General features: G+C 54.0%; 1 protein-coding gene across 1 annotated transcript in view; it reads left to right on the top strand.

The window, feature by feature from the left end:
* The first annotated feature begins 919 nt into the window (after positions 1-919).
* OTUD7B (OTU deubiquitinase 7B) overlaps positions 920-18813 on the top strand; it is a 21804-nt gene continuing 3910 nt past the window's right edge. Inside the window, 10 exon segments of the mRNA XM_035896914.1 lie at positions 920-1064; positions 5259-5407; positions 5409-5430; positions 5649-5864; positions 11196-11297; positions 12172-12299; positions 15120-15232; positions 15862-15989; positions 16614-16763; positions 17476-17590. Of these exon segments, the coding sequence (XP_035752807.1) occupies positions 992-1064; positions 5259-5407; positions 5409-5430; positions 5649-5864; positions 11196-11297; positions 12172-12299; positions 15120-15232; positions 15862-15989; positions 16614-16763; positions 17476-17590 (1196 nt within the window). The 5' untranslated portion in view covers positions 920-991.

The following is an 18813-nucleotide window of genomic DNA, read 5'->3' as shown; positions in this document are numbered from 1 at the left end:
AAGGCCTCAGGGAATTCTGCCCATCTTTAGGAATAATCCTGGAACGAGCTGGATTTTAAGGCACAGGTTTGCCCATCCTCCATGCAATCCTGGAATTCCCTCTCCTACTCTCAGTACAGCAACACCTCCCTCAATCAGCCTGACCCCAGTTTTCCCCCCGCTTCTTCCCATGCCCAGTTTTCAGCTCCGGATGAATTTTTTCCCAACAGTTTCTCTCCCCTGGCAGGAGAATTTTTATCAGAACCCGTTAACCACAAACCAAAAAAAAAAAAATCCCATGGAGCCTTTTGCCGGGTCCAAACTCCTGCAGATGCGCCCCGCTCTCCGCTTCGGCCTCGAGGAATGTGGAAAATCAGGATTTTGCGCCTTTCCGAGCCTTCGGACCTGCTAAAACTTCAGCTTTACCTAATGCTCCCTTCTGGGTAGGCGACCCGCGCTGGTGCGTTTATTTTAGAGGACTTTTAATTTTTTTCTTCTTGCCTGAAAAGGGCTTTTTGGGGTTGTTTTGCATCGTCAACTTCCACTAATTACAGCATTTCGGGCTTGCTTTTATTTTCCCTGCGCACAACTGGGGTGCTCGGAGGGGCCCTGCCTGCCCCGGGGAGGGCAGGGATGCTGAGCTCTCTGCAAATATTAAAGAGAAACTTTCTGCAAAGTCGTTTATTCTCCTGGCTGCTTGTCCATGGGTTGGGAAAGAAAAGCTCCACCGCCTCGGAAATGAAAATTGGGTTTTTTTCCTGAATTTGCTGAGCCCTCGCCGTGCCCGTCGTTAGCAGAGGCGTTGCAGCCCGATGGCTTGCGGGGAGCAAGCGGCACAAGTTGTGTTTTGTTTTCAGTTTGTTCAAGCGCAGTCCCAAAGCACAATATTTTATACTCTGTAATGCGAGCTGCGCCTGTTGTTGGTCTCGTTCCTAGATTGATGCCGAGGTGCTGATCCGGGCGCCGCCGACCCCAGCTGCCGGGAGGAACCCATGAGCGCACGACCTCGGCTATGGACATCGTCCTGTCGGATTTTGTTCGCTCAACGGGGGCAGAGCCAGGACTGGCCAGAGACCTGCTCGAAGGTAAAGAAAATTGGGAATCGAAGAAGGGAAGAGGCGGGCAGTGGCTGACGGGGGGGCTGGTAGGGAAAAAGGGGTTGCGAGAGGGGTAGGGAGCCGCTGGCCAGACCCCCGGGGGGTGGTGGGTGCGATGCTGGAGATATTAAAATCGTGTCCTCGGCAGCGCGACCGGTGAAATTCTGCCTCGGTTTCTTGTTACATGGCCATCAGGTAATGAATTTCAAACGCTGGGAAGGAGAAGGCATCGACCCGCAGCGCGGTTTCCCTTCGTCCGTCCTCTCCGTTCACACGAGCTGTCCACCGCGAGTGGGGAAAACTTCGGGATTATTTTGTCTTTATAGCAGCGATGCCTTCGGAAGGCTTGAAGGAGTAGCCCTAGGTGAAGGCTGCCTGTGTTTTGAAAGCAACACAGGGGTAATTACATAGGCAAACCCCTGCTTTTACTGGTACATCTTGTTCTGCTCGTGAGGGTGGTTGGATTCTGCTGAGCAAAATTGCTGTTCCGTCGGTGCCCACGACCTCTACCGAGCAGGATCGGGCGGTTTGAGGCGATGGAGAGCGCCGAGATGCTCGGGAGTTGAATGCAAGCGGCAGCGGCGCTGAGTTTCCTTTCAAACGGGCACGCCAGCCCTCAAGAGCCTCGGCGCGCCGCGCTGGCAGCTTTCTACACGCACGTGTATTTGGCCTAAAATACGGCGTAACGTTGGCCGTGTCAAGAACTCCGTAAGGTGGGGAAGCTGCTCATGAGCGACCGCGTTCAGGTGAAGGCCGCGGGGAATTTTTTTCAGCCTGCGCTTACAGCGACGGGAAGGGTGGAGGGGAACGGACACCAGGTCTTAATTTGGGGGCTGGAAGCTCGCCAGCTCGCCTTGCCTTTGGGTTAACGTTGGCAGAAGATGGTGAGTAAATACCGGCGCGGGCTGTAAGGCTGGAGGACAGAAACATTGCAGGAGGAACGGGGTGGTTTGTACGTGATTAACCACAGGGCTGTCCTCGCTGTGTTTCTCCCTATTTAAGGGTGACAGAGCACTGGAACAGGCTGCCCAGGGAGGTTGTGGAGTCTCCTTCTCTGGAGATATTCAAGGCCCGCCTGGATGAAGTCCTGTGTAGAATGCTCTAGGAGAGCCTGCTTTAGCAGGGGGGTTGGACTAGATGATCTCCCGAGGTCTCTTCCAACCCTTGCCATTCTGTGATTCTATCGTCCCTTTTCGGGTGTGATTCAGCTCATTTCTGTTCTTCCTGGGGCCTGGGACCGGCTGAGGCTCCTCCAGCATCTGCACCCGCTCCCCGGCTGCTGCCGCTCTGGGTGCTCGGGCAGGAATGAATTCAAAGCCCTGAAATTGCTGCTATAATCTGTGGTTTTAGGCAATTTGCTCCAGCTCTAGCACTCCTCGGCGCTCGCTGCATCGATTCGTAGCTTTTTCCCCTTCCCAGCTCCCATTAGCTTTGCTGGGCTCAGGGTTTCAGCCTTTAATTTTCATGGCCGGGCATCATCTCAGCGGAAGCCTGGCAAGTTGTGGGGTTTGCGGTGTTGTTTATGTGTTGGCTCCTGGGTTTAGGTTGGTTTTTTTATGTCAGGATTTCAAATGTTCTCTTTGGGAAGAAGTATTTAGGCTTGGGACAGGAAAGGTTAAAGCAGATACTCCTTCAAACTCCCCGTCTCCCGCTCGGCGCGTGGGTTGATGTATTTTGACGACGGGAGTTTTAGCTCGTCTTCGTGACGTGCCGCTGAGTCGCCGCTGTTTCTCCTGCAACCTCAGTTGGAGGTGACAGCTCCAAGAGGGGGAGGAAATGAGGGAAGACACGGAGATTCTTCTTTTTTTGGGGGGGTATAGGCAAAAGCAGTCAGATGAAATAGCTGTATGAGGTGAGTTATTCAGATGCGAAGTTGGAGGGCGATGGGAGCAATTTAAGTTGTGTTTCCTGGCTTCGAGGTTCGTGCACGCGTCAAGCCAAGTCCCAGGCTGGTGGCCCCGGTGGGTCTCCTGCACCTTGGGCTTCTCCAGCACCGCTGGAAACCCGTCGGCCCGACAGCAGAGGGTTGCAGCGTACAACGAGGCGAAAGAACTGGGGTAACATTGGCAAAATGATTCAGGTTCTGCTCTTTGACGTCGTCCCATGTTCCGGCAATGAGAAGCTGGGCTGCAGGTCTCTCCGCGGTTGAACTCCTGGCTCGTGGCGTCCCCAGGAGCCACCGCTTTTCCTGCCGGAGGAGGGAACCTCCCTTATCTCCTCCAAGCACCAGGCAAACCTGCTCTGTGCAAAAGCTTCCCCGAACGCCTCGCTCACGCTTGCCGAAAAGCAGCGTCGTGCCGAGTCCATCACAGTCAGCCTTGCCAGGTGCTTGCCCATGCCTGGCTTAGCTCCTTCCGCTGGGATTTACGAGCCCTGCCGGCTGCCACCCCTTCGCGTAGAGCTTCCAAAGTTTAGGGTTTGTTCTTTTTCCAGCCTCTTGAAGCGGCCGTTGGTGAGGATGCTTGGGAAACGCGGCTGCCATGGGTCAGTGTCGCTAGCGTGTCCGCCTGTCGCTGACCTCTTAGAGCAAGTAGCGATGAGATGGCAAATTTTAATTTGAATCTGATGGGTCACTCTCGTTCCTTGATACTGATTCATTATTTCACTTGGAAAAAAAATCCCCTTGACTCAAGAGGTAAAGCTGAAAATAACTCTCCGTTTGGAGTCAATCGTTAACTGCTGCGAATTACGTCTCTCAAAAGAATTTAAATACTTGAGGAGCGTGTTTCCTCTGGGGAATTAGACATAATGACTTCTTTTATAGCCCGTGAGCTGTCATACAAACCGATTCACCGTTTATAGCTTTCCTGTAGCGGAGTTGCTATATATAAAAGCCAGCTTGCGTTCTGCCGTGTCTGCTAACTTGCTAATTTAGGAGCCTGGATTAACAGTGCTGATAAAAAAAAAAAAAAAAAAAAAAAAAAAAAAAAAATCACGGTTTTCTGACACGCGAGCCATGTGGTGGATCTTTGGGTTTGCTTTGTGTTCCTGCCTCTGGAAGATGGTGGCTTCTAAAAGGTTGATTTATCACATACGGAAGACTTCAGCGGATTGATTATCTATCGCGTTTCTCCTAGCCCGGCTGGCCCCCAGCTTCCTTCTCTATTTTGGGTGTCAGCTCGAAAAGAGTTGGGTGGCTGCCTCCTCAACCGTGCACAGAGATTTAAAACGTCGCGTTGCAAATCGCCAGCTTTCCAGGCTGCGTGGTTTCGCTCGAGCGTTACCCTGCGATGCCAGGGTCGGGGGGTAAAGAGAACCGGAGGCTAACTTTGTCAGCAAAGCGGAGCCTGCGTCGCCATGCGTTGGCTTCACGGCAGTGGGAGCGTGGTAGAACAAAGCTCTTGGTGTGACCTGAAGCCATTGGCCGCTCTCTATTCTATAGATGTTGGTGGACATGACCTTCCATTGCCCTTTCCTCAAGGCAAAATTGTGTTTATAAACGCGGGTCCCATGCGCTGGGCTCAGCGTACGCTATTATGGTGACCCTGCCCTTCTTCGTTTTACAGCCAGGAATCTTGTTCTGGCAAAATTATATCTTGGACCAGATATTAAGAAGAAATGTGTTGGGCTGGGGGCAGCGAGGCGCTGGCCCGGGCTGCCCAGAGAGGTGGTGGATGCCCCATCCCTGGGGCCATCCCAGGTCAGGTTGGCCAAGGTTGGGAGCAGCCTGATCCAGCAGGAGATGGCCCTGCCCGTGGCGGGGGGTGGCGCTGGATGAGCTCTGAGGCTCCCAACCCTTCTGTGATTCTATGACAATTTGAGGTCTTTGGACCTTTGTTTGGGTCTTGCGGATGTCCAGCATCCAAGAGCCATGGCTCCCTCCAAGCTCCAGACGTGTCTGAGCCCATGAGGTGTAAACCATCCCCATCACCCCTGGCAGTAGAATCATAGAATCACTTTGGTTGCAAAAAAGACCTTTAAGATCATCAAGTAGAGCCAGCACCTGCTGGGCACTTGGGGTTCATGGTTCTGTCTCTTCCAGAAATGCAAATCCTGGACAGCAATACAGAGCCCAGCTGGGCGAGGGGTGCTGCACCCCGCTTTCCTCCGTGCTTCTGCTAGACAGCTTTCATGCTTCCCACGAAACCGCCCAATTTTTAGTTACTAATGTGGGTGTTTTTAGGAACTGCCTTGATTTCTTTCTCGTGTGATGCTGACCGCTATTGATACCTTCCCATCCAGGCAAGAACTGGGATCTGAGCGCAGCCCTGAGTGACTTTGAACAGCTAAGGCAAGTGCACGCCGGCAACCTACCCCATTCCTTCAACGAAGGACGCAGCTACAAACCCCCCGAAAAAGAGGCGGCCCGTCCCGGGCGACCGCCGCTCCAGCCGGCAGGATGATATCGTGCAAGGTCAGTGTCGTCGGTGCCTTCCAGACAGCAGAGTCACAAAAATGGCACGGATCAATTAAATCTTTCTTTCTGCTGCCTGCAATATTTATATGCTGGAGCAATCCAGCCGCTTGCAGCCGAAAAGTACTCGCTGAAGGCAGCGGTTTAGTAATCGCTTCTGCGAGCGTTGCTGCTTCCGCACCATTCCCGGGTTTTTTTCATCTTCCTTTTATTCTCAGAAAAACGCCTGTCCCGAGGCATCTCCCACGCCAGCTCGACCATCGTCTCCCTGGCCCGGTCCCACGTCTCCAGCAACGGCAGCAGCGAGCATCTGCTGGAGATGCCCATCTGCACCTTCCAGCTGCCCGACCTCACCGTGTACACCGAGGACTTCCGCAGCTTCATCGAGCGAGACCTCATCGAGCAGTCGATGCTGGTGGCGCTGGAGCAGGCTGGGGAGTGCTTTATTTTTTTTTTTTTTTTAACCCTACCACGGCGTGGCGGTTTTGCAGCGGTACCAACGGGAACGAGCCCGAGGCCGCAGAGAAGTGAGCGCATTGCGAGGACGTGTGTCCCCATGGGTGTTAGTTCATCCCTTTTTATAGCGCGGCGCAAGAGGTGAGTAAGAGACTGTTGCGCTTTGCCCGCAGACACCCAACGTAAATAAATCGGCGATGTCGTCATCGCTCGCGCGTGGTAGCGCTCAAAAAAAGAAGTCGCATTATCTCAGCCCCTGAGCTTCCCTGCGCCCGGCACCAGCCCATCTTACAGAGAGAAGGGAGGGGAAAAGAAATTCCTGCGTAACACGACCAGGAGCTTGTCCCCGCTGGCGAGCATTAGAAGCGATTACACGCGTTGGGGTTGACGAGGAGTTTTATACGCTGCTTGCGTGCAGGAAAACTCGTCTGCTGGCTTTGTGTGCCTGGAGAGGGAACCACCGTAGGAGCGCAGATGGATTTGTTTTCCAAGCTGCTGTTTTCCTCCTGAATAGTTGTGAGGTGATCTGTAAATAAGGTTTACAAAATCCCAGAACGGGAAGGGTTGGACGGGACCTCGGGAGCTCCCCCAGTGCCACCCCCCTGCCCAAGCAGGCTCACCCAGAGCAGGGGACACAGGACAGCGTCCAGGCGGGGGTTGAAGATCTCCAGAGAAGGAGACTCCACAGCCCCCCTGGGCAGCCTGGGCCAGGGCTCGGGCACCCTCACAGTCAACAAGTTCTTCCTCCTGTTCAACTGGAACCTCTTCTGCTTCAGGTTGTGCCCATTGCCCCTTGTCCTGGCACTGGGCACCACTGGAAAGAGTCTGGCTCTGTCTTGGTGACCCCCACCCTTGAGATATTTGTACGTGTTGTTTAGCTGGTGAATGAATGGGACCTCTGTGCTGATACCAGTTACCAGGACAGCTTCCATGGGGTGGGGGTGGAAGGAGACTGGGCGAGACCTTCCCACCTCCCCTTTGTTTCTCTCACCGATGCGCACACCTACAAAACCATTCCTTCAGAGGTAACATAGATTCTTAGCCTCAAATTTTAGCCCTCTCCTGCTCGAGTCTTCCTGTAACAAATATTCTCATGTTTTGGAAATGAACACTCGATCCAAGCGATCCCGTTACGGCAGCGTTGCCGTCCGGTGGCGGCAGAGCTGTCGTGTCCAATGCAAATAAAAGGCGCTGACCCACATCGGAGGGGAGGCGGGGGGTATTGGGTTGCTGTGTTTCGGCACAAGCTCTGCGTGAGGGAGCTAGGGGCGGTGGTGCTTTTACACCCGGCTGCTTCCTGGCGTGCCGAGGCGGCGTCAGCCTTCAAGTAATTGATTTTCAGACAGTCTCTTTGGAAGACTCAAAGCGGATCCGCAGTTAGCCACGTGGGTTGGTTTGAAATGGGCCTTTATCTTTAATAAAGGGCTGCACTGCATATATAAAATATCCCAAGCTCAATTCAAAGCGGGGTTTTGGGCACGGAGCTGTGATCTGCGGTGACTCCCGTTATTAGTTTAGTGTGTGCTGGCCTTAGGGGATTAAACAAAGACTTTTATAGACTCATAAATGCTCAGATGCTCTTCTCCTTCTATCCAGAGATCCCTTTACACCACCGTGAGCAGAGTAAGCACACTTTAAAGTGGCTGTAAATTGTAATGACGTCCTCTTGGAAAGCTTTTAACGTGCTCAGAGTTGTATGAAAAGGTCTTGGCAGAGCTGAAAACTTGGCCCTTGCTGCAACCTTAGCGTTCTTCGTTACAAACCTACATGGATCAAGCCTTGCCCTACATTTTGAAGAGCCAGAGTGGGTTTTTCTCGTTGCACACACGGAGGAGCAGTTGACGGTGCCTTGCCCAAGGCTACTGGAAAAGAAAAAGCCAGGAAGAACTGAAAGAAACCCCTGGGTTTGATGGCTTTGCCCTGGCCCCGAGGTCAGGCTTTCTCCCTGGGGCCAGGGACACGGTGCCAAGCACGCCTTCAAAAATCCCCCAGTGCATTGGCACGACACCTCCTGCTTCGCACTTCGGACTACGATTCAATAAACATCTGTAGGTAGGCTATTAAAAACTCCTGAGTTAGGAGATCGGCGTGCTTGCTTCGCCGCAGGAATGGTGCCGAAGGAGCAGCAAACGGGTTCCTCGTTCTTGGGGGGTAAATGTCCCGCGTCTTGGAGCGGGCAATCAAAGAAATGGGCGCCTCAGTAGTGCATCACCCAGGTTTGAGAAGCTTTTCAGGCTGGGTTTAGCCCGTGCCTGAGCAGAGGCACGTGCGCACACGTACCCCCCTCCGTCTTCCCTGCCCAGCATCTGACTTGCAAATATTTTCGCCCATAAGTCATTGGCTGAGCTGGTTCCCGTAGCAGGAGCGATGAGCTCACATCTGGGTCTGCCTTGCTTCAAAAGGATGGGAGAACGTTCTCAGAAGTTGGGCGCTGGGCTCTGCCGGATCGCTGCTGCGATGCCTTCGGCCCCTCCACTGTCATCCTCGGCAGCGTGGCCGGGAGGCTGAGCCTGTGCTGCGGAGGGAGATGTCCCCGGCTGCCGGGCGGAGGATGCCCGAGCTCTCAGCGAGATGCGCGTTGCATCGTTTCGGCAGGCGGAGCGATAGCAGGGCTGGTTGGAAGTCTTCAATTCCCATCACTCCCGAAACGCGGGAGCGCGTAGCTACCGATGTGTAAATGCACTCAAGCAAGTGCTAGTTGCTGCCAGATCCCAACACAGAAATGTTTTCTGCAGGTGGTGTTTTCCTCCAAGAGATAAATTCTGGATTGGGTAAGGAGTCTACAGATGAGTTATCTCATTTTAGATGGACGGAAGGAGCTTGCCTCCGTGTCGATGCTGCTTTTTCTAGCTGCTCTCCTTTTTCGGTCTCTTTTTTTTTTTTTAGCCCACTTCTAGGTGCTGATCCTGCTCCTTCACCTCCACCAGTGATTTAGCCGGGGGGGGATAAACCCCCAGCGGTCCGCAGTCACCGCACAGAGGTCACGGTAGGCGCTCGTGTTGGCTCTGTCACATCAGCCCCAGGAGCACGAGGCCAGGTCACCCCTGGGAACGCTGCCTCCGTCACACAGAGAGGATGGCCTTGTAATGACGCCACTGGCTTCCCCGGTAGCCTTAGGGGAGCCGTTGGGTTTCCCGATGAGTCGATCCTCGTCATCGGGCTGGGAGAAGCACAGAAGCACCGTCTTTGTTCCTTCCTATTCCTGTGACCTATTTAGGTGGTCTCTGTTAAAAGAAACAACAGCATTTCTCCAAACCTAACGCCTCGGTGCGCAGGTTCCCCATCTCTGCTGGGACATGGGACAAACCAACACTCTCCAGCAAAACCAGCAGCGAGGCAAAACCGCTGTAAGAGTCACAGTGCTGGATGCAGAGGAAGCCTCTCAACGCCGGTGGACTTCTTCAGACGCACAGAAGAGCTGGTGCCCACCTCGCCGCTCGAGCGACGGCTGCGGGAAGACCCCTCCTGCTCTTGAATCCAGTTCTCTTCCTCATCGAGCTTTTGGGGCTTGCTCCTAATAACCGCCCACCCAGGACTACCTTGTTTTAAATACTTCTAGGGGGCCTCTTTGCCTTCGCGCCACCTCGACGGGAGCAAAACGTTCAGAGAAGGGTTTGGGGAATGCGGTTTCTTTCGAGATGACTTCTCTTGCGTAACTGGAAATCCGTACAAATTACTCTGCCTGCCCCGCCGGGGACGCGCGCGCCACGGCCTGACCGCACGCCGCCAACAGCGATGCCTCCCCAAGGCGTGTCCCCTCCGGATCGGGCTCGACGAGGAGTTGCACAACCTCCAACCAGAGATGCAACCTCCCCTGACTCCCCCCGGCCGTCGAACCGAGCGGCAAATTCTCCAGGAGCGCTGTGAAATGGATTAAAAAAATCAAAAAAAACCCCCAAAAACCCAAACCCCCGGCAGCTCGGCGCTGCCCGCAGTAGCTTTGCGTTTGGGTTTGCTTTTGCCAGGCGCTGTTTTGCTGCTCGCTTTGTTCTGCTGGCCCCGCGCCACTTGGCGCAGGCTTGCGACTTCGCCGTGCCAGGAGCTATATTGAGGGAAAATAGGCGGCTTTTCCGAGCGGAGCTGTTGTCCCCAGGCTGGGTACTAAACGCTTCTCAACTCCGACGGGTTCCTCTCCCCATGCTGAGAAAAGGAATCACCCACCCGGCGGTGCGGTTCGCGCCGCGTTTTTATGTTTTCCTGTGTTTATCGGTGTTTTAAACCCAAGGTTTCTGTATTTAAACCCAAGGTTTCTGTATTTAAGCTCCCCTGCAGCCGAGGTTGTGCCAACAGCCTCAAGAAATCCTGTGCTTGAGAGCCGGGGTCTCCGGCAGGGACCGTGCTCGGGAGCAGGGAGAGGTTTGTTAGGAAATGCTGGGGAAGGGCCGGTTTTCTGCAGGAGTGATTTAAAACGTTGGGAGCCTGAAGGGCGTCTGCTAGCCAAAAAACCGCCTGCTGCACGGGACGGGCTGCGGAAGAGCTACCGGAAAAAGTCGCAGCCAAGGGAGGCAGCGCCTGTTTTCGAGGGCACGGCAGAACGAGACGCGGGCAGGCTTGGGAGTTCAAAGTCCTCCAGCCCAACGTCGTTTCCTTGACAAACATTTAACCCCGCCGTCGCGCCGCACTCGGCTGCGGCCTGGATGTTAATTTTTTTCCTAGCTTCTATTTTTAGATGCTCTTAACTTGAATTACGACGGGTGCCTTCTATTACCCACCGGCTGCTATTTTTAAACGGCGTAAAGCACCGTCAGCTTGCGTTTTCATCGCTAAAGCTGCTGGGATCAGCAAAAGTTCCCGAGTGCTCTCCCTAAACCAGTGAGCAGGGGAAAAATGGCCGGGGCGAGGTGGTTTCGATAGGAAGGATTTGGTTACGGGAAGAAATGACAAGTGGTTGTGAACTGGGAAAGGTGTTGGGCACCATTTGTGATGGGCACTTACGGTTTTTGGGGGGAATAAGTAGGGTGGGGGGAGAGGTGGATAGGAGGAGAGCGCTGGGCTGGGTTCAAGTCCTGGCTGGGCTGGCTCCTAATTTCAGTTTTAATTCCAATTTGTATTTCCTCAGCCTGGCTGTTGCCCTGCGTCCCCACGAAGCTGTCATAGCTGCAGTCTCCCCTTTCTGGTGCTTTATTTACCATCTCAACTCCTTCCTTCCTCCAGCCACGGGATGGGTCTAACACTCCTCATCTCTGGCTGTTCCCCTGCAAATTGAGCAGGTTCCCGTCCACGGCTGTGTTTTTTGGAGGGAGGGACGCCCACGCCAGTCCCACGCTGTCCAACCGGCCCCGTTTTCACGCTCTCTCGTATTCCCACAGGTCGTCTGAACTGGTGGGCGAACGTGGATCCCAGTTGCCAAAGGCTGCTTCCCCTGGCCACCACGGGCGATGGGAACTGCCTGCTCCATGCTGCCTCCCTGGGTAAGAGCTCGACTTAATCTACAGCAGGCGAAATAACAAACTGGTTCGCTTCCGACCCGGGAACGTGCGTCGTGCCGGTGCCGCCTCCCTTCTCTGGCTGAGACTGGGGAGGTGGCCATGCTGGGAGGAGAGCCCAGCCCCATCCTTTGGGAGCAGGACCGAGTGTTTCCCATCCATTCCCATGAGAAACCGGGATGCTGCTGCTCATCCCGCCTGCCGCGGCAGTGGGTGTGCGGCGCTCAGGCTCTGCGGGAGAGGAATGGGTTGAAGGGAACGGGCTGCCGATAGCTTGTGCGCTTCTAAAATAGCTCTCCCCTTCCGTCTGGCGAGTTTTCCTCTATTTCTGAAGGAAACGTGAAACAGCGGAGCCGCCCCTTCCCTACCCTTGCACGTTGAGGTTCCAAGGGCCCGGCTTTGACTTCGTCTTGTCAAGAGCAATCGCAGTAAATTTTCTGAGGTTTCCAGGCTTTTTTAAACCGGCGGGGTTGTGCATTTCCTTCGTATTTGTATTTCAGAGACGGCGAAACCGCGGCCTCGTTTCACCCAGTCTCGTTTTCCCGTCAGATGTTAATCTAACGGAGCCTCTGATTTTTGCGAACAAATATTTTGCTGCGTCTGTGAGGTGCCTTAGAGGTGAAAGCAGAGGTGGCGGCGTCTCCGTTCAGCTGCCTGCAAACTCGCTGCAGGAGGAAAACGCAGGCTTTGAACCTGGAATTTTGTTATTTAGATTGAGAAACGGGTGTTTCTCTGCCTCAGTTTCCCAATTTGCCCGCTTCCCCTCCTTCGTGGCAGGCCGTAGGACCCCAGCAGATCGATGGGGCGATGCCAGCTCCTGCTAATCCTCTGCTGCTCTTTCTATGTTCCCCCCGTGCAGGTATGTGGGGTTTCCACGACAGAGATCTGATGCTTCGCAAATCCCTTTACACCTTGATGGATAAAGGCGTGGAAAGGGAAGCCCTGAAGCGGAGGTGGCGTTGGCAGCAAACGCAGCAGAACAAGGAGGTAGGAACCAGACCGGACGCCATCCTCTTCTGAGGAGGGGAAAGTCCCGATGAAATATCCCGTGGGTCTGGGAGGTGCTTCCTGTCATCATAAAGTTGGTCTTGAATTTTGGGCAGCTCCCTGGCTTGGGGTACTTGACTGTGCCACGATGAGACGTATCCTTTAGTCTAATCTGTGGCAGAATTCTCTTTATTGCCAGGTAGGAAAACTCTTCATTAGAACCGTGTTGAGTCCAGTATTTATGGGAAGACACACATCACCCTCAGGCATCGTTGCTGGACGCGATGGCCGTGCTGGGCTTTTAAGAGAAAAGCAATGCCATGGCGTAGGTCTCTCCCCCAATAAAGACTGGGGAGACGCGCCCCATGGAGCAAACTCCTCCACCAAATTCATGGACTTGCCCCATTAAAGGCTTTTCAGTGCTGTGACGCAGCCGCCCCCCACCCCTCCGAAAGCAGGGCCGTGGCTTTGTCAAGGTGGAAAGTTAGCAGACATCCCGCGTGGCGCGAGACGGCCCCTCCGCGTCGAGGTGGTTTTGTGAACGGCGTGACCTTTGGTTTCCACCTGACGCTGAAGGATGTTGTTTGCTCGCCAGCTTCCTTTTTAGTTTTTTGAAGGGTGTGGAGATTCCTATCTCGACAGGTTGAAAAAAATCTGTATTTCCCTGTTTGCAGTCAAGGGAGCATTGGAGATTGGAGATACAGTTGGGCCCCTCCCTCCCTGAAGGACCTGGAGGGGTTGGAGCATGTCCAGAGAAGGGCAGAGGAGCTGGGGAGGGGTCTGGAGCCCCAGGCTGCTGGGGAGCGGCTGGGGGAGCTGGGGGGGTTCAGCCTGGAGCAGAGGAGGCTGAGGGGAGCCCTCATTGTTCCCTACAACCACGTGTGAGGGGGGGGCCGGGCGGGTGTTGGGGTCTTCTCCTTGGGAACGGGCAATGGGACGAGGGGCAACGGCCTCAAGTTGTGCCAGGGCAGGGTTAGGTTGGCCATGGGGAACAATTTCTTCCCCCAAGGGCTGTCAGGCACTGGAAGGGGCTGCCCAGGGAAGGGGTCGATCCCCACCCTGGGGGGATTTAAAAGCTGGGCAGATGAGGTGCTGAGGGCCAGGTTTCAGTGGTGGGATGGCAGGGTTAGGGCAACGGTTGAGCTTGGGGGTCTTAAAGGGCTTTTCCAACCCAAACAATTCCATGATTCTGCAATTTTACTGCTATTAGAAACATGCTTTTGTGCATCTCCCTGAACCGCGTGCTCCTGAATTGGCTGTCAGCAAAGGACAGTGACTTGCAGAACTTCAAAGGACTTGAACGTACTCAGGGTGTAGGACGCCGTAGCGTCACACCCTGGTCGTCGTCCTTGGCACAAGCCGAAGGATCCTGGCAGCAGATGTGGATGGTGCAGCGGTCCAGGAATTGCAGGTCCCGCTGAAGCGGTCGGCTGGAAGCCGAGGATTACGAGCTCCTCCTTTCCAAATAAGCTCTGGAAGCAGCAGCCCAGGGTGCTGGATGTTGCTCGGAGTTTCACAACCCGCCCTGGGTGCAACATTCTCCTCCCGTGCTTTGCTTCACAAGCTTTAGCTCAGCGATGAAAGAGTTCGTGTTGATGACTTCACCGGGAGCAGAGAAGCTTAATGAATACCTTCCTGAACGAGTGGGGAGCTGAACGTGCCGTCGGTTATTTCTGGTGCAGGGCTTGAAGGTTTTCTTGGCAGCTCTGAGGACGGAGGATGTTGTGTTTGGATGCTGGAGCTCCAATTATGGAGCCGGGGAGAGGAGGAGCAGGAGGAGGGTGAGGCTGCTGCCCTTCCCGTCGCGTTCCTCAGCTTTAGGACCTTAAACACAGCAGGCTTGAGCTTAGCTTTTTGCCCGGCCTTGTGTTTTTTTAAGGTATTTCCCCCCTTCCTCGGGGTGAATCTGGCTTCAATGCTGGGATCACGCCGTAAACTCTTTGAAAAGCTGCTGCATTAAGGAGAAGAGGAGCAATTCCTCAGTCGGATACTTGAGGCAGGCTTTATCAAGTAGCTTTTAGAGGAAGGGGCTGTGCCCCGCGGGGGTTCCCCTCGCTGCGCCTGCTCGGGGGAGCGCCATTTTGGGCGGTGCGATTGCAGAACGGACGTTTGGCAATCGTAATGTAAGGAAACACCAGTAAAATGTTGGTTCACCAGGTGTTGAAATATCAAAGCAACTCTTGAACGTTTCTGGATGGTGTAGGTTTAGACTGGATCTAAGGAAGAAATTCTTGACAGTGAGGGTGGTGAAACCCTGGCAGGGGTTGCCCAGAGAGGGGGTGGAGGCCCCATCCCTGGGACCATTCCAGGCCAGGTTGGCCGGGGCTGTGAGCAACCTGATGTGGTTCAAGGTGTCCCTGCTCCTGCAGGGGGGTTGGGCTGGGTGACCTCTGGGGGTCCCTTCCCACCCAAACCATTCCATGATTCTATGATGTGGTGTCTCCAGTTTGTGTTTCGAAGGAAAATAAAGGCCAACCTGTATTTTAGCTGGTCCAATTCTCCGTCTCTCACTGGTAGGTTCTGTTATCTTCAGCACTGGAAGGATTTGGTGTAGGAGTAAAGGTTTCCTCTCATTCCGTGGGTTGAAATGTTTACTTCCACCCCGCAAAAAGGCAAACTTCCCTCTCAGGCAGATTATCTCTCCAGCCGGCTTGAGAACACAGATTTGGAAATGTGCATAATGTATTGATTTGCATAACACATTGATTATTTTTGCATAAATCCATAGAGAAGAGTTGTGGCTGCATGTATAGAACTGTGCTGCAGAGATTGGAAAATATTGACTTTGAAGATTTTGAGGTTTTGTTTGCCATTTTCCAGTCTGGTCTTGTTTACACGGAAGAGGAGTGGCAGAAGGAATGGAACGAGCTGATCAAGCTGGCGTCCAGCGAGCCTCGCGTGCACTACGGCACCAACGGGGGCGGCTGTGGAGGGTACGTGGCGGGGGCTGAATTAAAAACCGATGAGCCTAGATGTAAAACAGAGCGATATCTTCCTTTAACGTATGGCTGGGGATAATGCTCAAGGGCAGGTCAAGGGACAAGGCCGGGGATTGCTGCTTTGGTCCCGCTCGTAGGGTTTTAAGGGGAAGGATGAAGGATCACAAGGAGCAACGAGAGGTCCGTAGAGCGTTATTTAAATGCGATGCGACCCCTTCCATGGGGTAATACGCATGTTGAACAGAAAACCGATCTTCTCTCATATTCATCCTGTTGATGGCTCCCAAACGAGAGTCATAAACAAGGATTGAAGATTTTTCCGCAGCGCCCACTCTGTGTTTCAAGGGCACTTCATCGCGGCGGCCATCCCAAACAAACGCCGCTTGCGAGGCTCTTTAGAGAGGGGACTCCCAGAGCAGCGCGGTATTTCCCGGATACAACCCTTGTCTAGCCCATTTGGGGGGATCTGTGGGCAAAACTCTCCAACGAGAGCTGAGATCAGACTTAATGCTGTTGACATGATCCGCCCTAACCCGACTGCCCGTAACGACCCCTTCCTGGTTTTAAAAGCAACGATTCAATACGCAAATAGTGAAAAGGAATTTCCTTCTCATCTCCCAAAGTGTTGAAAGCTCCGAAGAGCCGGTGTACGAGAGCCTGGAGGAGTTCCACGTTTTCGTCCTCGCCCACGTGTTGAAGAGACCCATAGTGGTGGTGGCAGACACGATGCTGCGAGACTCGGGGGGAGAAGGTGGGACCCGCACGCTCTTTTCGAAGCCTTTATGACTTAGGCGCGCTCAGGCCGGGTGTTTCCTCGTTGCTGCGCGTTTTCCCAGGGTCTTTTTGCCGGATCTTGGATGGGAGAGCAGAGCACGGGGCGTGCTGAGCTGCTCTGCTCTGAGCTCTGCCTATTTCTAGGAGCATCCGCGTGATGGGGTTTTTTTGGGGTTGGGTTGGTTTTTTTTTTTTTCTTCCTCTTTTGCCCCCCCCCCCACGTGTGTGTAGAGATGGGGAAATTCCGTTCCCTGCGAGGCGTATTTTCCACTAGCAGGCTGAATTTCCTGTCACAAAAGATTAATCCATTGCCATCATTCTGCGTGCAAATTCTAGGCTGTCTTGTGGAGGAGTGAAGAAGGGTTTGGGTTTGGTTTTTTTTATAGAAAATACAGGTTCGTTTTGCATCTGTGTTCCTCCTGATGTAAAATAGATTTCTATTTTGGGTTGTGGGGGTTTTTTTTAGTGTCCCTCGAGCTAACAGATAATTGCAGGCGAAACCTTGAGCGAAGCAAACAGCTTGTTCTGGAGCAGTTTCAGTATAAACAGGTCCTAACTCTTTAACCTGTTATGAAAACCAACTGCCCTGATTTCTTTCCAGCTTTTGCCCCTATCCCCTTTGGAGGGATCTATCTTCCCCTGGAAGTCCCAGCCAGCAAATGTCATCGTTCTCCCTTGGTACTGGCTTACGACCAAGCCCATTTTTCTGCCCTGGTATCCATGGAGCAGAAGGAACCCACGAAGGATCAAGGTAGGCGATGAACACAATTTATATTGATACAGCGTTGAGAGCAGCCCTGTGGAGGAGGACTTGGGGGTACGGGCGGGTGGCAAATGGGACAGGAGCCGGCAGCGGGTGCTGGCAGCCCAGAAAGCCAAGCGTCCCCTGGGCTGTGTCACCAGCAGCGGGGCCTGCAGGGCAAGGGGGGGATGCTCCCTCTCAGCTCCACTCTGCTGAGACCCCCGGGGCCTTGTGTCCAGCTTGGGGGTCCCCAGTGCGGGAAAGACTGGGGAGTGGGGCCAGAGGAGGCCACGGGAACGATGCCAGTGCGATAGGGGAGGGGGTGATGGGTTTGAGCTGAGAGAGGGGAGATTCAGGCCAGATGGAAGGAAGAAATGTGTTGGGCTGAGGGCGGCGAGGCGCTGGCCCAGGCTGCCCAGAGAGGTGGTGGATGCCCCATCCCTGGGGCCGTCCCAGGTCAGGTTGGCCAGGGCTGGGAGCAGCCTGATCCAGCGGGAGATGGCCCTGCCCGTGGCGGGGGGTGGCGCTGGATGAGCTCTGAGGCTCCCTCCCAACCCCACCCCTTCTACGACGATTCGATGATCCCAAGCGTTGGCAGTCACTGTGTGATTTGGCATGACGCCGGCAGATGTTGATTCTGGTGGGCGCTCAGAGCTCGGCTGCCAACGTGAAAGGTTTGTCCTTTTGGGCATTAAAAGTGGGCTTTCTGTCCCTCGTGCAGCTGTGATCCCCCTGACGGACTCGGAGCACAAGCTGCTGCCCGTGCACTTTGCCGTAGATCCCGGGAAGGATTGGCAGTGGGGAAAAGACGACGGCGACAACGTCAAGCTGGCCAGGTTGGTCAACTGCAACCCGGAGCGGTCAGAGCTGAAGGGTTCGTTGCTGGGGATTTCTTGTGTCTGGGTGAAAGCTGCGCTCGGGGCATGAACCCCTTCGGTGGGGATGGAGCCGCTTTTTCTTCATTATCTTCCGATGCTTTGACTTCGGTACCTTTTGGGGTAGGGTTGCGACATCTCATCAGCTTCATTCCCGCAAGGTAAAGAGGCGATTGCTCCAAACCCTAGAGCTTCAGCCTCGGCGTAGCTCAGCAACGAGAAGCAGCGGAGGATCGTTGTCGTATTTACACAATTTTTTTTGTGTATTTTTCCATTCCTCTGTCCGCACTCGAAGACAACGAACACCTCTGAGCGTGGGCCCTGGCGCCAGGAGCAGGCTGTGCAGTCAGACACCTGATTTTGCCTGATTTTGACTCAGCCTAAGGGCACTGGCTTGGCAGTAACGAGCTCGGACTTGGGGTTAGGAAACCGAGAAACCTCCAGGACGAAAGGATTACAACTCAGCGCAGGTTCTACCGACGCAGTATCTCATTGGGAGGGGGTTGGAGCCAAGAGAAACAACTCCTGTGTTTTCAGTGGAAAGAATTTTTCTTTATTTTACTTTATTTATTTTTTTTGACGAGTGGAAATGTTTTGAGAAAACGTCTTTGCTCTGAAGCTGTTTTTGTGGAGAGCAGAATCATTTTGAAACTACCTCTGTTTAGATGGGTGGCACCTCCTCTTTCGCCGCTTCTCTCGCGTACAAGACCACGTGGCGAGGTCGCTTCGTAGCGAGCTCGATTTTGATACTCGGGAGTCTTCTTCTTTCTTCATTTGGGCTTGAAATGAAAGGTTTGGGAGGCTACAAAAACATTACCTTCCGTATCGCTGCTGCAGCGATGGGGAGCAGAGGGAGAGCAGTGGGTGGTGTCTACCTTGACTTCAGCAAGGCTTTTGACACCGTCTCCCGTAACATCCTCATAGGGAAGCTCAGGAAGTGTGGGTTGGATGAGTGGACAGTGAGGTGGATTGGGAACTGGCTGAACGAGAGGGCTCAGAGGTTTGGGATCGGCGGGGCAGCGTCTGGTTGGAGGCCGGTAGCTGGTGGAGTTCCCCAGGGCTCAGTACTCAGCCCGGTCTTGTTCAATTTATTCATCAATGACCTGGCCGAGGGGACAGAGCGGACCCTCAGCAAGTTCGCTGATGACACCAAACTGGGAGGAGTGGCTGATCCCCTGGAGGCT

The sequence above is a fragment of the Egretta garzetta genome, unplaced genomic scaffold (assembly GCF_000687185.1).
Source record: "Egretta garzetta isolate BGI_Z169 unplaced genomic scaffold, ASM68718v1 scaffold1136, whole genome shotgun sequence".
NCBI lineage: Eukaryota > Metazoa > Chordata > Aves > Pelecaniformes > Ardeidae > Egretta > Egretta garzetta.
Note: the sequence above shows the minus strand (reverse complement) of the source record. Positions and strands in the feature narration are given on the sequence as shown.